Source organism: Apodemus sylvaticus, chromosome 17 (assembly GCF_947179515.1).
Source record: "Apodemus sylvaticus chromosome 17, mApoSyl1.1, whole genome shotgun sequence".
NCBI lineage: Eukaryota > Metazoa > Chordata > Mammalia > Rodentia > Muridae > Apodemus > Apodemus sylvaticus.
The window spans coordinates 32,744,146-32,769,145 of NC_067488.1; the positions used below are offsets into that span (position 1 = coordinate 32,744,146).

General features: G+C 46.3%; 1 protein-coding gene across 5 annotated transcripts in view; it reads right to left on the minus strand.

Moving 5' to 3' along the window:
• Asap1 (ArfGAP with SH3 domain, ankyrin repeat and PH domain 1) overlaps positions 1-25,000 on the minus strand; it is a 295,049-nt gene that overhangs the window by 16,837 nt on the left and 253,212 nt on the right. For 3 of the 5 annotated variants that reach the window (XM_052161436.1, XM_052161437.1, XM_052161440.1), the window contains 8 exons: positions 24,652-24,743; positions 21,426-21,612; positions 21,040-21,125; positions 20,580-20,695; positions 20,381-20,448; positions 18,439-18,546; positions 16,375-16,603; positions 7,233-7,403 (listed from right to left, as the gene is read on the minus strand). In XM_052161436.1, coding sequence (XP_052017396.1) covers positions 7,233-7,403; positions 16,375-16,603; positions 18,439-18,546; positions 20,381-20,448; positions 20,580-20,695; positions 21,040-21,125; positions 21,426-21,612; positions 24,652-24,743 — 1,057 coding nt within the window. The remainder of the gene's footprint in view (positions 1-7,232; positions 7,404-16,374; positions 16,604-18,438; positions 18,547-20,380; positions 20,449-20,579; positions 20,696-21,039; positions 21,126-21,425; positions 21,613-24,651; positions 24,744-25,000) is intronic. The other 2 variants (XM_052161438.1, XM_052161439.1) reach the window with 1 other exon arrangement.

Sequence of the window (25,000 nt, forward strand, 5' to 3'; positions counted from 1 at the left end):
GTTGAGGTGAAACCAGACCACTTGGGCAGAATGTTCTGTAATGCCGGAACAATGAGACAGGAAGCGCCTTTAACTTGCCAACTGAATACTGGTTAACGGTGATGAGATGCTCTTTAACCTTTGATGCATGTTCAGCAGCACACGGCCTAATACAGAGAGAGGCCTTCCCTGGCAACTCTCAAGAACCCTTCAGTGGGGATCTCCTTCAAGGCAAGAGTTTCCTCAGCACTGTATTCCGTGCTGAGCCCACAGTCCTGGATACCAAGCCTTTCTGTGAGCCACAACAACAGAACTTTGGGGGAAATTAGCTGGTGTTCCCACTAATTCCTTTTCTATGTGAAGCCATTTCCAACAAATGAGTATTTAATTCAACTACAGAGAAGGGACTGTGACAGCAGCAAGAGAAGGTCCCCGGCTCCACTGTGGTTATTCTCTCTTACTGCACAGATGAGCATCAGGGCATGCTGGCAGTGCCCACCCCTAAGGCCTGGATGCTAAGAATTCTCACTTCTTTGGCTACCCTCCCCCAACTCTTGGCCAATTCTTATATATCCAAAGAACATCCTCCTGGCTGACTTGATCCCCTACCCTCTTCTGGGAACAAACTAAGGGTGCAGATTTGGGAGCCGTACAAGTCCAGTTTTGAATTTCAGGTGGACCACTGATCCGGATTGAGCTTGGAGGATGTTGCTCTTTCTGCTGAATCTCCGTCTCCTTACTCTCACAATAGGAGTAACAATTGTACCCATTACAACAGACAGAGTTCGACAAAAGGCTAGGGCTGTGGGCACTGTCCTCAATTATTCGGCACTGCACTATGCTGACACAGTCTACAGGTCAGTGCCCTGTGACAGTAGCTCTTTCCCTGCCTTTGAAATCCTACTTCCTACACAGGGTCTGCAACAGAGTAACTGATGGCTCCTGCTGCAGACAGACAGGGCCATCAGGCTTTCTCAGAGTGGGACTTTTCAGTCCTGGATGGGAGGGAAGCCATCTACAGTGCACAGGCATGAACCCTGTCAGCAAGGCAAGGTTGGCAAGGGTGTGAGTAGAAGAAAGGAGGTTCAGCAAGACTCTGAAAGATAGTCCTGCAAAGAGAAGGTGAAAAAGCACAGAAGGCTTAACCCTTTCCTCTCCGACTGTGCAGCCTGAACTTGCTGCTTGGAAAAGTTCTGGGTATGCCAGACAGAGGCAGTAAGAAGGCTGCATTCAACTGCCGGGCAGGTAACTGGAGAAACTGTGGCCAGTTCTCCGAGTTACTCACATTCAGCCTAGAAGCCGTGGGCTGGAATTCCGAGCTTGTCACAAGCAGCACGCAGGCTGCAGGGATCTTTTGAACAGTGAAGTAGGATGCGGGTCATAAATTCGGAAGTGAGCTCAAATGTCCCTTCTGAAGTTATCAATCTGTGATCTAAAGCAAGTAATTTAACTTCTCTGTGCTTCATTTCCTTGCCAGGAAACTGGGGTGATGTCACTGTATCTTATGGGATGAATATGAACGCTCAGAATAAAAATGACTGGAAAAGTTATCTGTTTTATATTTAAAAAGATTTATAGGAGAGGAACAAGTGGGAATCTTAACCCAGAGGCCTTTTGACTGTAAGATACAAAAAAAAGCACATGAACTTTGGGTCTCAGTGGTCAGAGGTGATTCCCGAAGGTAACTAATGCAGCAGGTCCTGTCCTCATTTTCGTATCAGTTACATGTACGTGCTAAGATACACATAGGTTTGTTTGAAAGCCGGTAAGGTAGAAGGGTGAAGTTCAAGGGCTATGGGCTTCCCACAGATCTTACGCTTGCCCTTGCTTGCCCATCTCAAGCTTGCCTGAGAAGTCTCCTGAGACAGATGGCTGAACTTCAGTCATGTGATGCACCGGCTATTCTGGGCACTGGGGACATTAGTGCTGGCAGGAAGAATGCCTGGAAGGGTTCCCGAGCTGGGAAGAGGCTGGACACAGCAGAGTGCTGCTACAGGGGACAAGGAGGCATGGCAGTGGGTGGGGCTGGGTTGGACGGTCCTTACCTCTGGCAAGGACACTGCCTCCACCAGGCCTCTGATTCTCAAGCAAAGAGACAGCAGTGGCGGGGAGGAGGGCCAGCCAGATTCTCACTCTCCTGCCCCTTTGCAGCCACCCATCCTATGCCACAAGAAGGCAAGGCAGCCTGTGGACAGGGTGAGGAGGGCAAGCCCTCAGCCACACTGGCTTCTCACATACCAGCCACGAGGACCAGGACGTCTTAACCTTTAGTCTAGAATCCCTAAAGCCCAGGAAACAGTGTGTTCTGTCCCGGAGACTGTGGGCAAGAATCAGCCACCTTAGTGAATGCAGAAGTCTTAAGTTGGAGGGAGTGTCTGCCAAGGAGGTGACATGCGCTTCTGTGAGGCAGATGTGCTCCATGTTATACTCTGGATACTCTTTCTGGCAGGTGTGCCAAGGGCTAGCTGGCTATGTGACTTGCTGCATTCTTTTTCTTTTGCTCCTTCCTGAGAGTCCCACAATCATATGTTCCATTTCCGGCCATGGGTTATGAGCTGATTCTCGGGATTCTGAGCGGAATCCACTCTACTTCATTCATCTGCCAACACCAAACTCAAGCGCTGTCTCCTCCTTAAACCGCCTTATCCCTCCTCAAAGGCTACTGTGGGGGTCTGGTTAGACTCACGAACCACACCGAGCCCATCACAAGCACCAGAAAAGGTAGGTGCTATCAGTCACAGCTATGGGTTAATGGGTTAATGTCAAAGGTTCCGAGTCAGAGAACATGCTGGCAAAATACTCAGCAGTAAAAACTTCAGAGTGTGACAGGCAGCTGGGTGTGGTGGCACATGTCTATAATCCCAGCACCGGGAGGACACGACTGGAATTTTCCAGGTTCAGGCTAGTCTATGTTATATAGCAGAACCCTATTCTGAAGCAAACAAACCCTATAAAGAATCAAACAAAGTCTAAGAACCCCTCTCCTGAAAACTGCAGCAGCAACAAAACCCAAAGCAAATCCAGGGAAAGGGAAATGGCTCCCATAGCATAGACAGTCACAGGCCTGGTGAGACTGCCGCCGCCATGGCTGTGTGGTGAGACTGCCGCTGCCACAGCTGTGTGGCACATTCTTCTGAGGAATAAAGGGAGCGCGGGCCAAGAGAACGGGGTTCAGACTTGGTCGGGGTGAGATGAGGGGTTATGGCGAATGAACTCTGGATGGATAGAATGGATGTGAATCTGAGTATTACAAAATGGCCACCTAAAGGTACCAAGTCCAGGCTGGAAAGATATCTCAGCCTGTAAAGTGCTTGCCCAGCAAGAATAGGGATCCGAGTTTGATTCCTAAAACCCGTGGTAAAACTGGGTGTGGTGGTGCACTAGGAATCACTAGGAATTACAGAGCTGGAGGGGGGAAGGAGAGAGGGAGAGAGAGAGAGAGAGAGAGAGAGAGAGAGAGAGAGAGAGAGAGAGAGAGAGAGAGAGAGAGAGAGAGAGAGAGAGAGAGAGAGATATGATCCTGGGGGCCTGTTGGCCATCCGGTTTAGCCTACTTGGTAAGCTGCAGGCTAGAGACATACATGCATGCATACTTGTGTAGTTAAGAACCCTAAATAAGTCAAGGAATACCAGCAGTCACCAGAAACAAAGAGAGGGAAGGAACAGAGTGTTTCTCTTGCCTCCTAAGAAGCCATGACACTGCAGGAAGTTAGACTCGCAGCCTCAGAACTGTGAGGACAGGCTTTGCGGTCTGAAGAGTCCGAGTTTGTGCCTGAATTACAGTAGCCAAGGACACATGCAGTCCCACGACATACATGGGCGAGTCTAGGGACTGGACATGCAGCAAAACAGCAGGCTGACAGAGTTGCAAACAGTAGGTAACTTGTTGAGTGCTTTCTCAGTCCCTGTCCTGTGCTGCATGCGGTTTCCTCACATCACCTTTTTAAGAATTCCATGCATAAAACAGGAACAGTACTAGTCCTTATTTTATTGTTAGAGAAACTGAGGCATTGAACAAGAAACAAATACTTGTTAAAAGTCACATGTGGAGGCTCACACCTGTAACTCCAGTACTCAGAAGGCTGAGACAGGGTTGCTATGGGTTCAAGGTCAGCCTAAAGTATAGAGAATTACTTTGTTTCAAAAAACCAAACCAAAACACAAAAGCCATGTGGAGAATGTGACACCACTACATTAGGAACTACAGAGACATGATGCTCTGAGAGGGACAGGCAAGGAGGCAGGAGCGTTGGGACAACCCCAGCCAGAGGCAGACAGAGCGGAGTCTCTGAAACAAGTCTCCGAACAGGCCTTGAAGATCTCTAAGCATCAGTACAGCTAGGTAGGGAAAAGGCCTGCTGGGCCTTGTGAGAGCTTGTTATGACCAAGGCCCAGCAGACAGTGGAAGTGGAGGGAGGGGAGGAGGGAGAGTGGACTGGGACCCGACCTTGCAGCACCTGGGAAAGCACACAAGTGAGAGATGACTACTCAGAATGTCCTTAGCTGTGTCTACCCCTGGAACCCTGACTCCAAGGGCTGAGGGGAGAAGGGAGATCTAGAAGAAAGCTAGGGAAGCGGAGGCACCAGGGAGACACTTTCCAGAGGCTGACCTCTGTATCTGGCGTCTGACTAAACAGTCTAACCCTGCCTTTGCCTGCAGCATAACAGCAGACAGAGGGTGGGGTCACACTAAGCCTCAATCACTCAGCAGAGTATACCTGTCAGGAGCTAAGCAAATTTCCCCTGACAATCGTTGAGTCCAGTTGTGTGCCTGCAGTAGGCCAATGTGACTAACACATGTCCGCACACATATCTATCCACATGTGCACACCTACCAACCACAAACAAGCCTTGAATCAACACTCCAGTTGCCTGAATTCTCACCACAGTCCTGCCATTTGGAGTAATGCCACGTTTGCTGAGGATAAACTTTGATTTTTGTCACGTAGGGCCGGCTGAGGCCCCATCTGTGAAAGGCTCCAATGCTCCCACCTTACCGTAGGCAGGCAATAACTTTTATAAGTGATAACAATTGAGTTTCTTTAGGAAGAGGCCTGAACTCTACCACTATTAAAGAGAAAATGAAAAGCCAGGTGTTAGATAACATTTGAGCCAGAAAACAGAAATTGAGCACAATGATTGGAGGGTTGTCTCTGTTTCTAGAAGGAGCACAGTAAAGCAACAGGAAGCAAGCAAAGGATCAAAACTCAGTGAACCCAGGATGAATGAATACCTGTGGGATGAAGTCCACAGAGGAAGCCTGCAGCTTCTGGGGAATGTTATCTAGGCAAAGTATGTTTGCTTGGGCAGATCTTCAGACTCTTGAAAGTCTTGAAAAACAATCTCCAAGAGCCACCAGTATTAATCTGCATGTCTTAAATTGTTTTGCCTTGATTACTTCTGATTCATGCAGACCCATCTCAAATGTGTCCTATGTGGACCGTATGCAGTTTCAGACTCCATTTTCTAGCATTTCCATAAAGTTGGGTGAACATATGCACTTGATTACTAAAGGAATTGTGCTCTGTGTATCTGAGGTCCTCACCGCACCAGGGCTCCATGGGCACACAGACTTGAGAAAGCTCAAGCAACACACACAGACTCTGTAGGCGTCCTGGGCAGGCCTGCTGAGCCAAAGCATGAGTGGCAAGAACAGAAATACGCATTTGTGAGCACATCTGTGCTGTGTACGTACACCTCCTGAGGCATTTGAGACAAAACTGTGTGGGACAGTTTAAAGTGGATATTCTGGCTTTTACTTAAAACTTAAACAAACAAACAAACAAACAAACAAACACAGACCAATCCAGATAGGCTTTGAGGAATCCTTTAAGACTATGAAGCTGAACTACTACCTATTACATGCTAAAGCCAATTAAAAAAAAGGCAGGAAAAAAGTCACAATGGAATTCACCGGCAGGGAAAAGATGACTAGTACCATCATTTGGCAGACATCACCTGTGTGGGCCAGGTCCTTGCTGGGCTACTGGATGATGGTGACCCATATACTACTTCCATGGCAACAGGCAAGATACAAAGTCACAAGGTATGGGCTCTCACTGTTGTTGCTGCTGTTAGCAGTGTTTTGTTTTGACTTTGTGGTAGACAAGATAAGTACTGCAGCCAGTGTTGTTCAGGTGATTCAACTAACTGACTCCTGGTAAGGTTACTCATTTCAAGAGATTTCTGAATATCCAGTTTGGGCCAGGCAGGATTCCGCCAGCTGAGAACACAACAGACAAGGACGCTTCTTCTCATGGTATTCTCATTCTAGCAGGGTAGACAAAACATGCAAAGAACTCAATTCTGACAGTGTTCTGGAACAACAGAGAAGAGCCAGGGAGGCAAACAAGTGAGGTTGGCCTTGCAGGGAGAGGACAGCATGCCAGGGAGTGTGGGGGCCTTGGGGGGTGCATGGGGAGGCTTGGGGGGGAAGGGCAGAGCTACCCCTGCTTTGGTAGAGAGAGCCTGCGCTTATCTGAACCTCAGCAGGAAGTCACTAATGGGGTGAAGAGGAAGGTCTAGGATTTCTGTTTTATGAGGAAACTGCTCTGGTTATCCTGAAGGAGTGGACTGTTTTGTTTTTATTTTCTTCTTTTTCTGGTCCAGGGCTTGAACCCAGGGGGACTTGTGCATGTTAGACAAGCACTCTAGGCAGCAAGGAAACCCACCCCTATGCGTAGCCCATTATTTTGCTTTTCTGAGTTATGGGAAAATTATAATTCCAACCTAAAATGGTTGCTATTCTCAGCTGAGATTTAGGATATGCTCAGTTCCTATTACTATATTTTGCCCTCCATATCTTGTAGATAAAAGATATTTGGGAAAATATATGAACCAAACATGGACCCATTGTTTTAAAAAAAACATATTTACACTGTATTAGGTATGCTGTCTAGAGAGAACTTAAAAGTATTTGTGCTCAGGTTACTCAAATGTCTATGCCACTGTGTGAGGGATGGGGGCACCTGCAGATTCTGGTGTCTTGTGTGTGGTGTGTTCTACAACCAGCTCCCTGATGATACTAGAGAGCACTTTATTTACTACTATATCTCTGAGTGGCCCCAGAATGTTTTCAGAATGTTTTCTGGCCTTAGAAGGTAGGTACAATCATATTCATACATGTTTATGTCCACAGCCAATGTGTGTGTAGTTTGGATGGCTTTCCTAACGTGCAAACTGTCCAGTGCCCAGCAGAGTCCCCCCAGCTATCGGGTTCTGAGCAGCTTTGACCCTGACTTTAGGAAAACTTACCCCAAGGAATTGCGCCTTTGTTTGGGGGCCCATGAGGTAGTGGGCTGGGAGGGTCAGACAGGGTTCTCTTGTGTCCTGGTGGTGGGGGAGGAGGCCTCTTCTTGGATAGGGTGGAGCTGCCACTAGAGGTCTGGGTGCCTAGAGGGAGTGTTGAAGGTGGGCCAGTTGGACCTAGAAAGGAAATTGAACGGGGGGCAGGAGGGTTAATCCCAGTCTCACAGACACATGACAGTCAGTATGTAATTACTCATCAAAATGTGGTATAGCATGGGAGTCCGCCAGCCCACCAACTCACAAATGGATTTCAAAACTGTTGGAAGAAGGCTCAGCTGTCACTGTGGGAGAGGGGGCTGAATAAGTGTTAAGGACCAGAGGCAGTGGATGAGCACAAGGAAACTGCTTTCTGCACAGTTGAGGTAGCACTCCTAAGACCTGTGCAAGCTCCAGCCAGATAAGATTACAACCTGAAGAGGAGAAGTCTGCCCCCTAGCTAAAGAGCTGTTGAGAGGTGATAGCGGCTGGGACTGAGAGTCATTTTTCTTTAAGGGTGTGTTCTCTGGTAGATTGTGACCACCATCTAGTGGAAGCCATACATCCAAGAATAAATGTACAAATTATACTTGCTGGGGAAGAGGAGAAAGGACACAAAGTGGGATGGTTATGGAAGGGCAGACGGATCTGGGAGAAGTCAGAGAAAATTGAATATGATTAAAACACATTGGATGACGTTCTCAGGGAACTAAAACAGAGAAAGAACACAGTAAGAATCAAGTGATAAGTAGATGGGGGGAGGGGAGGAGGAACTTGGTTAAAAAATTACAACACAGGAAAAACATGAGTATTTTTAAGGAACAAAACACCAGCCAAGCCAGGCATGGCAGTATAAGTCTGAAATCCCAGCCTCTTAGGAGGCCAAGGCAGGGAATCATGGACTTCAAGAATGACATGGTCAGTCAGAAATGTGATGAACGAACGCTCATTTAAGAACCAAAGCAGAGAGAAAACCAAATAGTTGTAGCTAACACAGAAAGTCCAGGGATCTAGTCCCTCCCTCACATGCAGTGGTATAAAGAAAGCACACACATTTTCAATCAGTAACTCAATGGAAGTTACTGTATCTACTTAGGAAGGCACAGCCCACTGCCACCAAGTTCAAGAGGGGCACAGCGGGGTGCCCGGAGCTCAGCAGTCAGTGGCCCACAGCTAAAAGTATTTAGATAGAATAAAACAAAAATAAAAACAAAACAAAAACCCCAACCAGCCAATCAATTTTGGAAGGATCTAAGATGACCTAGAAAAACAACTCCCAAACCTCTTTTTGTTCTAATTCTGAATTGTTCTGGAAATCCCAAACCATCTGTTATACTTGAGTCTGAGCACAGCTAAGGAAGCTGCTTCCGCATCAGTTGTAGGAGTACCATATCCATTCCTGACGTGAGGGTGCGTGTCAGACATGCTGGGCAACTGGATGGGTATTCTCTAGAGTAGACTCTTGTTTTAACCACGACCACGAATGGATGCTTCTATACACATGGAGGAAGGGGCAAAAAAAGGAAAGCAATAGAAACAAGGGAGGGGAGAAGCTAGGAACACCCCATACAAACAACGTTGAACCTAGACAGGTGATACTTAGTGATCTAGAAAAGCTCCAAACGAGCTTTTTATACTCTGTGTTAAAAGAAAATCGTAATTACTGATGGTTTTCTTCCTGGGTAAAGTTAAGATAGTTTTAATTATTAATGGTTAGTACTAATAAAGACTATGTCATTAATTCTCAAAGGTAGCCTGACAGGGCAGCAGACAATGATCATCTCAATGAGGTAGTAATGTCCATTAAGGCAATGATAGATCTGATTCTGTTTTACTGACGTGATACAGACAGCAGCTTTATGGTTACGTTAAACTAATACCTGGTCACACTATTAGTTAGTAATAATGTTTTAGATATTTTCACAATAAGGAGGTTGTACTACAGCCTGACACTTACACGGAGCCTGGCATTCTTCAAGTGGGTTTGAATTGATTATGCCTTTTGACTTTCAATATAATCCTGTGATACATGGGTTTAGTATGGTCCTATCATGTTTCCAAGGAAAGGGGCTTGACATGACAGATCCCACAGAACAGGAAGCATGGATCTGGACAAAGCAGGTTTAGAAACAGCAGACACTTGCCCCAGCAGTCAGTGCTGCTGGTTCTTGAGATCCAGGGCAACATTTTCAGCATTTGGCCTATGAGGAAGACAGCACTGTCCAGTAGGAGGAAATGCAAACGTGCAGAACAGATAATAGACAATAGTGAGTTTTTCTTGTAATTACATCTTTATCGCCAATCTAGGGATACTCTGGTGAAGCGCATCTTACAGAAGGTCACATGAGGAGGCTCCAAATACTGAAGTAAAATGCTGACAGAGGTATATCTCAGCAAGATACTATATATGTACTATATATGTGTGTACTATATATGTGTGTACTATATATGTGTGACATCAGGGATGATCTCATGTAAGAGTCACCAGGTCTCTACCAAGCAAGCTGAATCTACATCCAAGAGTTTAGAAGTTAGCCAGATCTGGCAAGAGGCTGAGTTCAGAGAACCCTGGTCTGACTCAGCCCAACCTCCCAGGCCTGACAACAGCTGGTTCTTACTAACTCCCACATACACAGGGGGGAATCTCGCTTCACGTCCTGCCTACTTAAAGAACGATTTTTATTAATTTTTGAGAACTTCAATACTTTTTGTTCTGCCCCCATTTTTAAGGAGGATTCATGTGTAACTTTATCCAGAATCTTTCTTTAATGCATCTCTCTTCCCTGGAGTGACTGCTGCTAATGTCTAGACTTCAACAAGGTTTCCAGGGACGAGAATATCCGGTTGTACCACAGTGGCTGCTCTTCTTCCTTCTCAGCCTGCATGTTTGCACAGGGGAGATGGTATTGCTTTTCCATGTCCCAGTGCTGGACCTGGTATAGCCTGTGCATTCAATGCACATCCATGCAAACAATTCATGGTGTAAGCCAGCAGGATGATTTTTGAGTGTTTTGCACATTTGGGTTTCAGTAAAGGTGAAAATCCAGGTCTTCTACCTGGAGACCAAATAAAAAATACAACTCTCAACGTTCATAGAAAATGGCTTGAAAAATTGCCTTGACAGTTTTTTGAAAGGCTTATCTGTAACATGCCTTACACAGACTTAATGACTGAAGTTATACCTAAGTAACTAGCAATATGGAGAAAAGTCCTATCATTTCCTAATGGTTTTCCCTTTACAGTTTTTTTTTTGGGGGGGGGGGTTCGAGACAGGGTTTCTCTGTGTAGCCCTGGCTGTTCTGGAACTCACTCTGTAGACCAGGCTGGCCTCGAACTCAGAAATCCACCTGCCTTTGCCTCCCAAGTGCTAGGATTAAAGGCGTGTGCCACCACACCTGGCCCCTTTACAGTTTTAATAACAAAGTTGTACATGTTCATTGAGCACACAATGTTGTTTTGAAACACATACACATACACATTATAGAATGATTCAATGAGCCAATTAACATTTTTCACCTCATATATTATTGTGGTAAGAATACTCAAAATCTATTATCCTAGCAATTTTCAAGACTACAGTCCATTATTATTTGCTATAATAACATGTCCTACAACAGATCTTTTAAATTTATGTGGCTGTTTTTAATGCAGCTGATCCCATGCCTTTTTTTATAATATGTTAATCACCTTAGCAAGCAGTAGATAAAGCCAGGCACCATGTAAGGAAGGAAGGAGTGCCAGGGTGCCATGCTTTTCTGTTTGTTGATTTCTATACAGCCTTAGCTTTTCATTTGCCCTTCAGTCCCTTTCTGATACTGATAAAAGTAGTGGACTCAAAGGAGTTAGGGCTGGTTCCGTACAATTACATAAGCACACACTTTGACTTCTCCTCATGCAAGAGAAATCAGGATTTCCTCTTTTTTTTTTTCAAACCCCAGAGGCCAGGTGACTTGACCATAGAGCCTGTGTTAGTTAAGGCCCTTGTTGAAGACAAAGCTCTTGGTCAGCCCAGGAGGCTTCATGGAAGGTGTTTAAAAAGGAATTTGGTACATGCCAGCTTCCATTCTGAATGCCTATTTTAACTGCAAGGTCACTGAGTTGTACAGATCTTGCATTTGGTTAGTTCTGGTGTGTGGTGTTTTATTTATTTGCAATTTCTTCTTAAAATAAGGAAGCTTTAACAATTAATAAAATAATAAAAAGTACGGTGGGAAACTGGATAAGGGCCATAACAACAAAATAAAGCAAAGCTAAATATAAGTATACATCTAATGAGATTTAAAGCCAAAGCTCATGAGCTGTTAGACCAAGTCATTCAAAGGGTTATCCCAGAAGTTTCGAGCCTCAGGAAACAGGAGCCAACAATGTCTGAGCACTTCCCAGACTGGCAGCACTCAGCCAGAGAAGCCCTTCCTGATGCAGCCACAGCAGGAAGCTGAGGGGGGGGGGAACTCCCCATCTCCACTTGTCTCTTAGACTACAGACCTCTCAGAGGATGAGATGCTGTGTATAAAATGCTTCCACAGCTGTATTGGGTATAACTGCTATAAGCATTTTCTGCAGCGCTCTTCAGCAAGTGAACTGCCACTTCCCTATGATATGTGGTCTGGTTCCATGTGTGCCCACTCCTTACTTTAGCTGTGCATTTTTGGGGCATGTTTTCACTTATTAACCTGACACAGATGAACCCGTCTTGTACTGTGCTAAGACAATGGATGGATCTAAAGCTCCTGTCCTTGAGAAGTTTTCAGTAGGGCAGAAGGGAATGGGAACCTGTCCTTCAAAGCAGCAAACTTAGCTCTCCCCCTGCATTGCCCCCTACTGATCGGAAGGTGCATTTCATGCTTGCTTTCTTTGTGAGTGCAGAAGGCCTTCTTCACCCTCCCCTGTATTCCTGCTCCTGAAAGAGTTGCCAAATGAGTACACTCAGTGGAACTGTGCAGTCTCATTTGCCTGTCACTTTACTGTACCTGCTCAAAGCAGTGATTCAGCAGGGCGAACACCAAATCCTTCTGATGACTCAGCAGGATCAACTAAATATAGGATGAGAGAAGCGGGGCTGTATTGGCCCTTATGGAGTAGGAATCCCGACATCTAGACCGAGGCTAGAGTCTATATGAGGTAGGAGGTCTCCATCATAGCAAGTATGCATGAGATGCAGGGTAAGTATTCACATGCTATTTAGAGCAGTAATATTTCTGGATTCTAGCACACTAGTTTCTGCTTCTAAAAGCTTAAAAATTAGTTCTTCAAACCAAGTTCTGCTCCTTGAGATCAGACTTATTCTTTATAATGTTTCTTTCAGCTAAGAAGCAGGTAGGTGTCAGGTCTCGATGTGGTACATGCCAATCCAGTCAGTGGGCAACTTCACTCTGGTCCACTGTTCCCTAAAGCCTCCTTAAAAGAGGCAGTGGCAGAGAGGTACCAAAGCTAGGCAGAGAGAACCAGCCCTGGTGGATCACACAGTGCTATGTACTATGCCGAGTGTTTGCTACAGTTCTCAACCTTGTGAGCAGTAATGGCTCTGGGGTGGGTATACATCTTTGTCACTGACATGCAAAAAGCACGAAGATGAACAATGGCGGGCAGCCATGATTCTAAGTTTTAATTGTATTATAAACCAGCTACGTTAGTCAACCAAGCAAGCAAACGCTATGTACCTACAAGTACCTGCCTTGTGAGATGGGCTGTGCAGCTACGTGGTTCCCCATGTCCCTCCGTGCCAGAAGCAGCTGCAGCCACAGCCTGGCAGACTTAACAGGAGCATCTCTCCATACACTGTCTCAGTGTACCTGAGGACCACTCCCTTAGGCAGGTAGGACAAAGACAGCCGATCTCACTCACCAGGGAAGGAAGACTTGAGGTGACTTGCCAGAGCCTGCTACAGCACCATGGGATCTGTAGGAAAGTCCTTAACCTTACTAGGGCTCAGTGTCTTTGTCTTTATAATGGGATACAGATAGTGCTAGTCCTTCAGCATCCTCTTAGCTTTAAAGAAACCAACGTTCTGCGATAGCACTCAAATGCAAAGATTAAAAACAAGTAAATCCTGGTGAGCCTGAGGCACTTCTGTTTAAATAGTACTGGGTAGGGGCTGCTGATCATGAGACAGATCTACACGCTTAGCTTTGTGCCTTTCAGTGATTCTCTCTGGACTCCTTTCTGCCGAGGAGCCAGGTATCTGACTGCCTGAGCTGGGAGGATGGCGAATGTGGGCCTGAGATGCTGTGTTCTGATTTACTAGAAGAACGCAAGTACAGGAGGTGCTGCCTGATGGTAATTCAGATCAAACTTCCCTGAATTCTGATGAGGCCATTGGAGGGATCTGGAAGTCCTCCTGAGCTGGCCTCAGAGGAATGTTTTTCTCCTGCTGCCTTGTGCAGTCTCCTTATTTGCGAAGGACTTTGTCAGAGGTGTCTGTTATGTCCTAGGAAGTCCCTCAATTTGTGTCTGTGAGGGTAGCTTGTGCTATAAGCAAGATCAGGGCTTTCCTTGCTGTGGAGAGAAAGTAACAATCCAAAGCATGACTGATCCCAGACAGCTTTGTTCTCAAGTAGATAGTTCTTCTAGTTAGCAGGATAGACTGAAAAAAAAAAATACAGGGACTGCAAAACACAAGGACCTCTAGAGGCACAGGGTGTCAGCTGACATGTTTAACAGTGGCCTCTAAAAATCATATTGACCCTACACGTTTCCTACATGTAAGGGCAAGTGAGCCCAGCTGGCTAAGGACAGCTATGGTTCAGTGCCTGGGAGCTGTCATTAGAGACTGCCCACCTGTGTCAGCAGCAGCCAGTCCGACGCTCTGAATCTGATGTCCCACGACAGGCTGCCAGGGGGAACTCAGCAGAGCAAGTCTATGTTCAAGCATGGGCGTGACTTGTACAAGGGAAGGATAGGTGGCCTATCCTTAGTTAACCACGGTTGCTATGGCCAAACCCCTAAGCCTGTTTCAGCAGCTGAAGCCCTGAATCAATGTAGCCTTTGTTTTCGGGGTGCTCAGTGAGGAGCGAGCTAGAATTTATTCAATGCAGGCGAGTGATGCCTGGCACCAAGCCAGATGCTGTACTCTATGGGGGTTTTTTTTGTGTTTTTTTTTTTTATGTCTCTGAGAGATAAAATTACACAGGGAGGCTACGAGGGGTGGGGGTGGTGTGTGTTAGTCTTCAGCTTCTGCTGTCAGTGAAGGCTCTCCGAACAGGTGCAGGCTCTGCCAGTCAAGACAGGTTACCACATAACCAGGGCACAGAAAAATCAATCCTTCAGACACACTCTTCCATTGCTTTATCAGGTCTAGAGGTTCCTTTCTGCCGTCTTGTCAGAAGCATGACTTGCTGGGGAACATGGCTTTGCAGAGGGGAAAACAGCACAGGGTCCGAACAGTATAGATTTGTAGCTTGATATGTTAATGGCTTGTCTTTAAAAGTGTGTTCCAGTAGACTGTGCAGAATGATAAGGAACACTTGGCCTATATCCACTGCTATAAGCGTTTGTCTTAGATGAGACTGCTCATGCTAAAACCTTATTGTAACGTTCCCTATTATTTTATGATCTTCAAGGTCATTTGGGGTCTCTCTAAGAACACAGCTCCTATTTATAACATGATTTCAATGGAGAATAAGCTGTGAAAAAACAGTTTTGAATAAAGCTCACATTTGCCAGAAAATAGCACCAGTGTGATTCACATAGGCCTGCCATTGTACACCAAGAAGCACTGCGAACCTGGGTGGACTTGGGCTGAGCACACTGGGAGAATCCCACATTTGGATTCTCCGGCAGCGACAGTGCTCAGCACCTCTCAGCTATAGCCCCAGAATTTCTGTTCTTAGCTTGACGCTCTACACTGACCTCCAGAGCTGGACATACTCTAGAGAGGACAAAGACTAGGGTCTGTCGTCATGGGTCAGGAACCATCTCTGTTGGCCTGAGGATGGGCTGGTGAAGGCACCCGACAACCCAGGGAGTAGCAACAGCCTCTGCCACCCTCACCTCATCTACGAGTACAGGACATGCTACGAGAAGCATGAAGTTTGGTTTATATGGAGGAATAGTGATAGTGTAATCATGACATGCGATTTTTGTTTTGTTCATCCAGGATCTGGTTAGGATCCCAGGTAGATGAGAGCCTGCATTACCTACCTCATTCGGAGGCTTTGGAATGGGAAGAGTGTGGTGTGCGCTCTCTCCTGAGGCAAGTGCTTCACAAATACTATCCACTACGATGACATCCCCGCCCCACTCTGGAGTCAGGGTCTCATGCAGTGCAGGCTGTCCTCAAACTTGCTATAATGATAATGAATTGCTGATCATTCCACTGCTTCCTCCACCAGCCAGTTAAGTAGGGCTATTAAAACAACTATGGGTGCTGCTGAGGTAGTGCTGTTGCTTTTGTACTTAGTCAGTAATGACAATTCACATGGGTAGGACTCCTGCAAAAAGAGGGAGGCCCCCGCACGACAGAAGGATTGTGAAGGAGGCTAACAGCACGGCAGGCATTTCATACTTTAGAGAGGCAAGTAATTGATGCAAAGGGATAAAAGGAAAGGGAAATGAATTTCAAAGTCCTTAAAAGAATGTAAGTAATTAAACCGAGAAGCATGAAGTTTGGTTTATATGGAGGAATAGTGATAGTGTAATCATGACATGCGATTTTACATAGTGCTGGGGATCAAACCCAGGGCCTCATGTCTAAAAGACAGGCTTTCTACCAACTCCCACCTCTTAGGTCCAGACAGACACATATTTGACACAGAGGCATCTCAGTACAGAGGAAAGTAGCCTTTCAGAGAACCAAGAGCTTCCTCCTACTACAGACAGCACAGGTGCTAGCACCACATGGCTGTCAGAGGGAGTGTCAACTGCAAAGTCCCTCTACCCTTTTAGTCTTAGTTTTCTTGTCTGGAGGATGAACATAAAAACCCATGTAATTCACTGGAGGTTAAGCAAGGCACACGCCTACAATACCCAAGACACCACTTTTCCACTCTGGTGCCCGAGGAACAACAGAGTCCCAGGTTTGAGCTGTCCCCAACAGTATGTTTGCTATCCTGCCATGTAACTGGCAGACTGGCAGCCACTTGGTCAAATCCACAAGCGCTCCTCAAGCTCGTACCTTTCCCAGCATTCCTAGGCGGCAAAGGGGGAGCCTCACTGGTGGGTGATGTGGGCAAATCTGTGCTCGTCGAGGCGAAGATCTGGTTGGTGAAGGCTCCGTAGGAGAGCCGCTGCTTGTCCCGTGGAGTGCTGAACCCTGGCAGTGCCAGCTTGTCCTGTGGCGAGATGCTGGATGAGTGGCAGAAGCTCTGTGGTCTGGGTGAGCGCTCCTTTTTGATCGGGCTTGGCTGGTACAGGAAAGAACAGATGATATGAGACTCAAGGGCTGTCCCTGAGGTGTCCAGAAGACCCCTGCAGAGTGGGTCACGATGTCATCTGGCTCCTAGGGCTCTCGGTGCGGGATGTGATTGGCCAGCAACACAACTTCACAGCAGTGATAGCAAAGGAAGACTTTATACTTCCTACATCCTGATTTGTAAGTCCCACCAATGCCCAATAGTTAGGGATCAGTGGGACATTCAAAAGTGACAGGTAAAGTCACATATACCTTAGTCTTTATTCAATAAACAGTTCCCTGCAAAGGACCTGTCTGCCTTACTTGAACGGCATCCCTGCTAACCTCTGATTTGCTACATGAAGCCCTTTCCCTGTACAAACCTTCCACCGGCACCCTTCTTCCACCCCTGGTGCTACCCACATGTTCATGGCTTGGAGCTTTAATTCCCACCCACATTCTTGGGCTGCAAACCATTTCCAGTTGCCCACGTGGTGTTTTACACATTGTGGTGGCTTGAGCACCATCCAACTCACCTGTGGTAGTTACACATCACCTGTATCCTGTGTATTGCAGGGACATCTCAGACGGACCCTCTAACCTAGTCCTAGCAGGATGCTTACTGCTCCCACTGCAGCACAACAGCTCTGATTCTTCTCTTCCCCCATCTCACTCTATACACACTCAGTCCTGCTAATAAACATTTGCTGGCCTGACTGCTTGGTAAAGATAAAGGTTGGACCTGAAACACTACTCCTAACTCTGCAGGGTTCCTCCTCCCATTCCCCATGAAGATGCTTCCCACTTACACTGTGGGTTGTTCTATTCCTCTCGACTTTTCTCTGGCTAATACCCACCTATTTGCAGAAATCCATCTCTGGTTGCTTACTCAATGAGACTGTTGGGGCTTCCCAAGGCTGAGGAGCTAGGTCTCAGGAATTCCTGAAACTTTCACTAGATAGTCACATTACCATTTGAGTTATCATTTCTCTCCTCTTGAAATGGAGAGTAGCAATAGGACCTCTGTCTGTGAGTTTCTTATATCCCACCTGGCATACATCTGATGATAAATATGGCTGAACTTTCAAAGGTAGTTAAATACCACCTACAAGAGTCACCAAGACTTGGGCCTAATCCTAGAGACAGTCTCTATTAGCTAGGAGGCTTCAGGAAAGATACCAAGTCACCACATCCCTGTGAGTTTCCAAAGAGACAATCTGAGATGATGGAAAATTATTTAGGTCAACTTAGATCACATGTAAATCTCTCAAGTGACAATGATGGGTATTTATATGTACTGTTTTACATGTTTAGTTTTACAACGTGACTAGGCTATGGTGTTGCAGTTAAGAATCAGTGTAGATACAGTTTTCATTTTAAAGCTGATTACAACTTTAATTATTGGTATCTGAGCTGCCCTCCAAAATGTCAGTACGCCTCATCCTGTCAGCTGAAGACCTTAAGAAAAAGTGACCATGGGACCCCAAGGAACAAGGACTTTGGCTTTCAGACCCCTTCAGCCTCTACTCTGCTGTCACCTGCTCTGGAACTTGCAGCCTGGTAGCTGGCCAGCTCCACAACTGCATAGGCCACTTCCTTCAAATGACTGTCTCTGGGTCTTTCCCCTAGGTTCTACTGTTCCGCTATTACATGGTGCCCAACAGAAACGAGACTGCTTCATCAGGGCAGAAAGTCCAAACCAATGCATCTCACGGAAGGTGGAGTGTGGCTCAGGTGCACTGGAGGGTACAGCGCTGTGGAGGGTGTGGCGCTGTGGAGGGTGTGGCGCTGTGGAGGGTGTGGCGTCTGGAGGGTATGGCGCTCAGGAGGGTGCGCCTGTGCACTCACTTTGTCATCCAGGTCATCGTCGCTCTCATCCATCTCATCCTGACGGAGATTCCACTCATACTCTACATGGACGTGAGGGTTGAACTTTCCAGATTTAGCCTGGGAAAGCTAGGAGGACAGCAAGGGCGCACCACTTAACAGAGATGCTCAGATACTCACCACCGCACAAGCACCGAGCAAGACCCCACCCCTCATTCCCAAAGGACCAATGACAGGGCCCAGTGAGCACAGTTCTGAGTAGACAAAATGGGTGGCCACATGACATGCCCAGGGACTGTGACAACGTATGCACAGGGGGGACCTTTCTAAGTCTGACGGCATGATTTTCTCCAAAATCACAAGTTTCCCTACTGAAAAGATCCTCAGAACTGCAGGTTATGGGTTGGAACATATACTCAAGAGGCATCAATCAGGTTTAAGAGGAAGGGCTAATGTTTGAGTGAATCTGTTCTCCTTTGATGTTCATGAAGTGTGGGCAGAGACAATGGTCTCAAAGGATTCCAAGATACAAAATACAGGTGCTGGAGAGATGGTTCTTGTTGCAGATGACCTGGGTTTGGGTCTCAGAACCCACACGGTGGCTCACATGGAACTCTGGTTCCAGGGGATCTAATGTTCTCTTCTGGTCTCTATAGACCCCAGGTACACAAGCAGTACATATACATGTATATAAGTAAAACACTCATATACATAAAAGAAAATTAAATAAATCTTAAAGGATAACAAGAATATACCACACAGCCAGGGATGGTGGTGTAGGTCCTGGCACTAGGGAAGGAAGACTAGAATTTGAGGCTATTCTCATTTTCATTTTTTTTCTTTCTTTCTTTCCACTACAACCCTGGCCCCTTCAAGCCCCTACCTCTGCCTGCCAGCCCCGATTCACAAAGACTCAACAAGAAACAAATAAAAATATCAAAGCAACAAAAATTACAAGTCCAACTTCTAGGTCTGGAGAAACTCAAACTCAGTGGAGTGTCCTTGCTTTCTCTACCCTCACTTCCTGTGTGCTAGGGCCTGCAGACTCTGAAACGCAGAGTTATTGCTCATATTTCAATGCCTCCCTACGGAGCTTGGGTTTGTTTGAAACTAGTGATCCTCCGGCCGAAGCCTCCTAAGTGCTCAGATTACAGGCATGTCCCACGATTCCCAGTCCATTAAGTGAAAACTTAATCCTCATCATGAGGTCTTAAAAGGTTGGAAACTCAGAAATGGTATTGAGCTCAGGGCCTTTGGGAGGTGCTGAGGATTAGATAGGGTTATCAGGAAGGAGCCATACTGGCTGAACATTGGTACTTTGGACGAGGGACAAAGAGCAGGAAACACAGGTACTCCCCTGTCTCCCATAGTGGGATTAACTGTGAGAGGATAAAGGCCCTCATGGATGCAGCCCCTTACCCTGACCCATGAGTCAACACACACCTATTTTCTTTACAACCTGTTCAGTCTGTATATTACGCTGTCTGCAACAGAGAGCAGACACCATGCACTGTGGTTAAGAGAATCCTGCTCATGTGAAGGTCCAGGAGATTAGGGAAGAAGCAGCAGGGCGGAAAAGGCGAGTGTACAGAAGGCTGGGAGGCAGGAGGGAGGGTGCTTAGCGTGCAGAAAACCATTACACTCTTCCCAGCTCTCAAGGGACTGCCTAAGGAATTCTCTGCTGTCAGCTGCAAAGCAGCCTGGTGTTCTGGCCAACACTAGGCACGGCCCTAACCCTCACTCCTACAAAGGTGTGGGTCTCCAGGGCGACAAGCGCACTAAGAAGGGAAGCCATGGCCTCCCCAACTCTTCTGAATGCACTTTAGCACTCATCTGCATCTCTTCAGCTAGTTATCAACAAGGCACTTCACCTTCCCCAATTCCATCCTCTCAGAACGACACCTCATGGCCGCTGCAGTCTGGTATCGCTGAGATCATGGCCTCCTATCCTAGTTTAGCTTACCAGGTCTTCACACTGGGTAGCTTTGAGTCTCTTCGCTATATCCAAGGCAGTTTCTCCATTTTGGTTAACTGAAACAGTAGAAGAATAAACACTAATAATTATCTAGGATACTACTTCAAGAGGCAACAAGACCCAGTGAGTAAGTCGCACGCATGCGCAGCCTCGGTGCTCTGGGACGCCTGAGAACGGCCACACTCACCAATGTCCACGGTGGGCTTGCTCCTGAGCAGCAGCTTCAGACACTCCGGCTTGCCATACATGCTGCAATAGTGCAGGACTGTATTCCCCACAGATGTTTGCTTATCCAGGTTCCCACTGAAAGATTGCAGCATTATTAGAAAGACTGTGTGACCACAGGTCCTCGCTCATCTGTGAGGCAGACAGATGCCTTAAGAAGTTCTTCAGATGCTTAAAAGCACAGTTTCTACGCTCTGTGTTTTCTAGGCTTTTTTTCTGTCACCTAGCAGATCATACACATAGCTATAGGCACACTATAAAGCAGGCAGAGACAAAGGGATGCAACCGAGCACTCACAGCCAATAAAGGCCTTTTAACCAGCTGACCACAGAGCACTCGGGTTTGGAAATAGGTCTTACACAGTTCTGGATTGTGCTGTAAATCATTACTCAGTTCATTCGGATGAAAAACAAAAGCCATACCAGTTTTGTACAAGGAAATCAACCAGATGGAGAGACGTCTGGTCTGCGGTCCTGACGGCAAGGTGAAGGGCTGTCTCCCCGAGCTCCTGAGGAGGGAGGGTGGATATGAACTCAGTGATCATGCCTCTAGCACCCTCACTGCCAAGGAACCCCAAGCAATTATCAAGAGCATGTCGTCTCTCCAGTTCTCTAATGTATATGTATCTCATTAAATTGAGTTAGAAATGTATGACCCCTCATTGAAACTGACTCTGGGGTGCAGCCCAGGGCTGGCCTCCAGTTCGCTTCAGACTCGGCCACGTTTTCCAAGTGCTGAGACCACAGATGTATGCCACCACAACATGCTTACTTTTTCCTTTTTAATCCTCTGGCTCCTGAGCCATTACCTGCCCGGGTTCCAGCAGTGGCTCCATTAACTCCACCCCCTCTGCATAGACTTGGATTAGTGCAAGTAAGTCCCTGGACTTGATGGCCTCAAGCAACTCGTTGAGCTTGGCTGAGGAGGAGGCACAGGTCTTCCTGGAGAAGCGGTGGTCCACATACTTTGCAGTGATGTACTCTTTACGTACAGTCCTGAAACAAACAAAATGGTCAGAGCATTTCTGCTTTTCAAGAGCTGAAAACCAGGTCGACTCTCCCTTTCCTTAATTAAATGTGCTGTATTTCAAACAACAAACAAGGATTTACACCAAGTCCAACACACAGAACAAGGAACTGTGTATTTGCTGATATAATAGTAAAATACATACAATAGTAAAATTAATGTGCACAGAGATCATGGGTGATTTCTTTTCTACATAAGAGAAACATTCTATGAATACTTCAAATTCACAGCGTATGTGGGAAAATTTTAAAAGTTGAGACAAATTAAGCTTCTAGAGTTTTGTAAAGAGGATTTTATTTTGGCTCTAACCCCTTTTATAGGAGAGAAAATGAGGCTGCTATTAAATCTGCCCCTCAGGCCAGAAGTGCTACATGGATGAGGTGAATTGCCTTCCTTGCAGAGACTTCTTCAGAAGCCCGAGTGGACCTGTGGTGCCTAATCACCATCACCACAGAAACTCAAGTGGTCCTCGGAGACTGGGCCTACCTCTCAGGCCCAAGCAGAGCACAGAGCCTCAATGCCCAGTGGTCACTCTGTCACCTACAGAAGAAGACTGAAATGGAAGTCAGTTCAGGGAAAATCAGATGAGAGCCAGAGAGAAAGAACTAGAATCACATGACACCGTCTGATACTCCAGAAACTGTTTGTCCACCTCCTGACCTTTCCCATTTATATGCGCTAATTAGTAAAAACACATGAGGTTTGGGTTCAAATGCTTCGACAACATGCCAGTTATGAGATGCTACAAAAGGTACTTAAACTTTATGAACGTAAGGTTTTTATCATTTTAAAATGGGGACATCTACTCACTGGCATATTAAAGATGCGTATACTGATTAATTTACATACATGCCTGTCTGAGTTTACGTGCATCATATGCTTGCTTGCAGGTCCTGAGAAGGACAGAAGAGGGTGTTGGATCTCCCGGACATGGAGCTACAGGCAGCTATTAGCTCTGTGGTGTGTATGTTTGGAACTGAACTCCTGTAGCACCCTTCCCACAATCATGGGTCTGTAAACAGCCATCTGATCTCTTTGGCAATGTCTGCCTTCCCTGCTAGACCCAAGGCACCGAGCTCCGGAGGGGTTTACACTGCAGTTTGCTTTGCTATTTCCTTGGCAAAGAATGAGCACAGTGTAAGCATGTGCACAACTCAACAAAAGACCATAGCTGCCAAGAAGCCTTCATGGGAGACTTCATGATTGCAGACTGAATGCGCCCTGGAAAAAATTCTAATACTTGTGCAAACTTGGTATCCATGGAAGCGTTAGCCAAATATTAAGAATGGTGTCCTTTCTTCCTGCATAGAGCCTTCCCAACTATGTGAGTAAGAATTAGCTTTTCTTCCTATTTATCCATAGCAGTTGGTGGCTGAGGTAGAGTCTTTATCATGTACAAGGTGTAGGATTCAATCTTGAGAACTCTCCAGTTTTATCCCCTAAGTACTGGGGGTGGAATCCAGGGCCTTGTTTATGCCAGGCTAGCACTTTACCACTGAGCTATGTTCCTAGTTCCTACCTACTTATTAAAGTGTAAGTTCTGTTTTTAAAATAAATTGATTTATGTGGCTCAAAAGTAAAATGAAAGTGTCATCAGAAAAAAACAAAAACAAAAAAAAAACAAAAAAAAAAACAAAAAAAAAGAAAGTGTCATCAGAAGGTGTTTATCAAGAATTCTCATACCTGCTTCTATGCTAGACTACATAGTTTGTTTTCTCTGTATACCTCTGCATATTCTGGGACTCCATCTGTAGACTAGGCTGGCCTGGAACTCAGAGATCTGTCTGCCTCTGCCTCTGCCTCCCGAGTATTGGGATTAATAGTGTGAGCACCCACTGCTCGGCAGACTACAAACTTTTCTCAGTTTCCTAGTTACTGTCAAGTTCCTTAAGCAAGGATAAATTCCAGTGTATGTTGTTCTGACTTAGATCTGAAGCACCCCTCTTGGGCTCATGTATCTCTTGTTAGTGACAGTAACTAACACACTACTGGCCAGGCCACAAGGGTACTCACCCCACTGATGGGTGGGTGCGCCCCTGGTTTCATGGCTGAATTCACTATTAGAAGGTAGGGGCTAGCTGGAGGCAGCGGGTGGCTGCAGTGTGTCTATGAAGGGGAGAGCTTGTCCTGGGTCACTTCTGGCCTGTTGTGCTTTCTCGCTGCTGTGAGGTAAGCAGGTCCTTTCCCACCACCTACTACTGCCTTGTTTCCTTCTGCCTTACCAGCCTGGGCCACAGCAATGAGACCGGCTGCCTATGGACTGAAACACCCACAAGCTTTCTTAGTGAGCCGAGTATGCAGAAGTATGCACACAGTGCATTTGGCTCTCGGGTAGGTAGTGCAGGAATGAGGAGGTTTAATTCTGAGGTTAGCCACAATCCAGTTTCTGAGTCTGGCAATGGGGGGGGGGGGGTCTAGGTCAAGAAGGTGTGTTTCTTTTCCCCATCACCCATCTGTCCTTTCCCAGAAGGCAGTCTGCTTTCTATTGCGCTTCGCTTTTCAACAGGTATCAACTGGAACACGGGACTTTAGTGTTTTCACATCTGTCTGCATGGTGCTCTGTCATCACAGACTCCCTTTGTCCCATTATTATTTTTTCCTACCACAAAATAGACTCTTCCAGAAGTGGAAGAGTCTGGTCCAGGGTTAATAGATTTATAATTCTGGTAAGATACTGTTTTTGGGTTGTGGACGTCTGTATCTGGAAGAGTTCTCCGGCTGCTGCCTTGGCACGTCTATTACCACAGCACAGTGCGACCAGATATGACCATCCCAAAGACCTGCTCCACAAAGCTGGCACTGGGCAGCAGCGTCCACGGAAGGCACTGCTGAGAAGAAACTTGCCTGTTGCAGAATATCTTTCTAGTCTTTTCTTGATAATGGGGGCTGGGGGATAGGGTGAGAGGGAGACTATGTGGCTAGCTGGTTTTTTGTTTTCTGTCTCTGTTTTCAAGTGGGGAAGGAGAAGAGGATAGACTAGTAAAGTATTCAAAATTCAAAATACTTACATATCACTTGAAGGGGTGGGCTTTGGTGAAGGGCTGGGTAAATTTGCTTCCATAATATCATTAAAACTATTGTTTCCTACATTCTTGGCCAGCTGTAATATAAACAAACAGAACACAGTAAGCTCTCTACAACTGGCCAATAGACTTCTATTATTTGCTTTTAAGATTTTTGTATATGTATTTTCCTTCCTCTGACTCTGAGTGCACAACTATCCCTTTTCTGGTGAGAAGTTTCCCAAGCACCTGTCCCACACCAGGTACTAGACTGTGACCTGGAGGTAGAGGTGGCAGCAGTGCTCGTTTCTCAAAGGTGTTCAGAATCTAGTGGGGATGGCTTACGCCAAAGCAT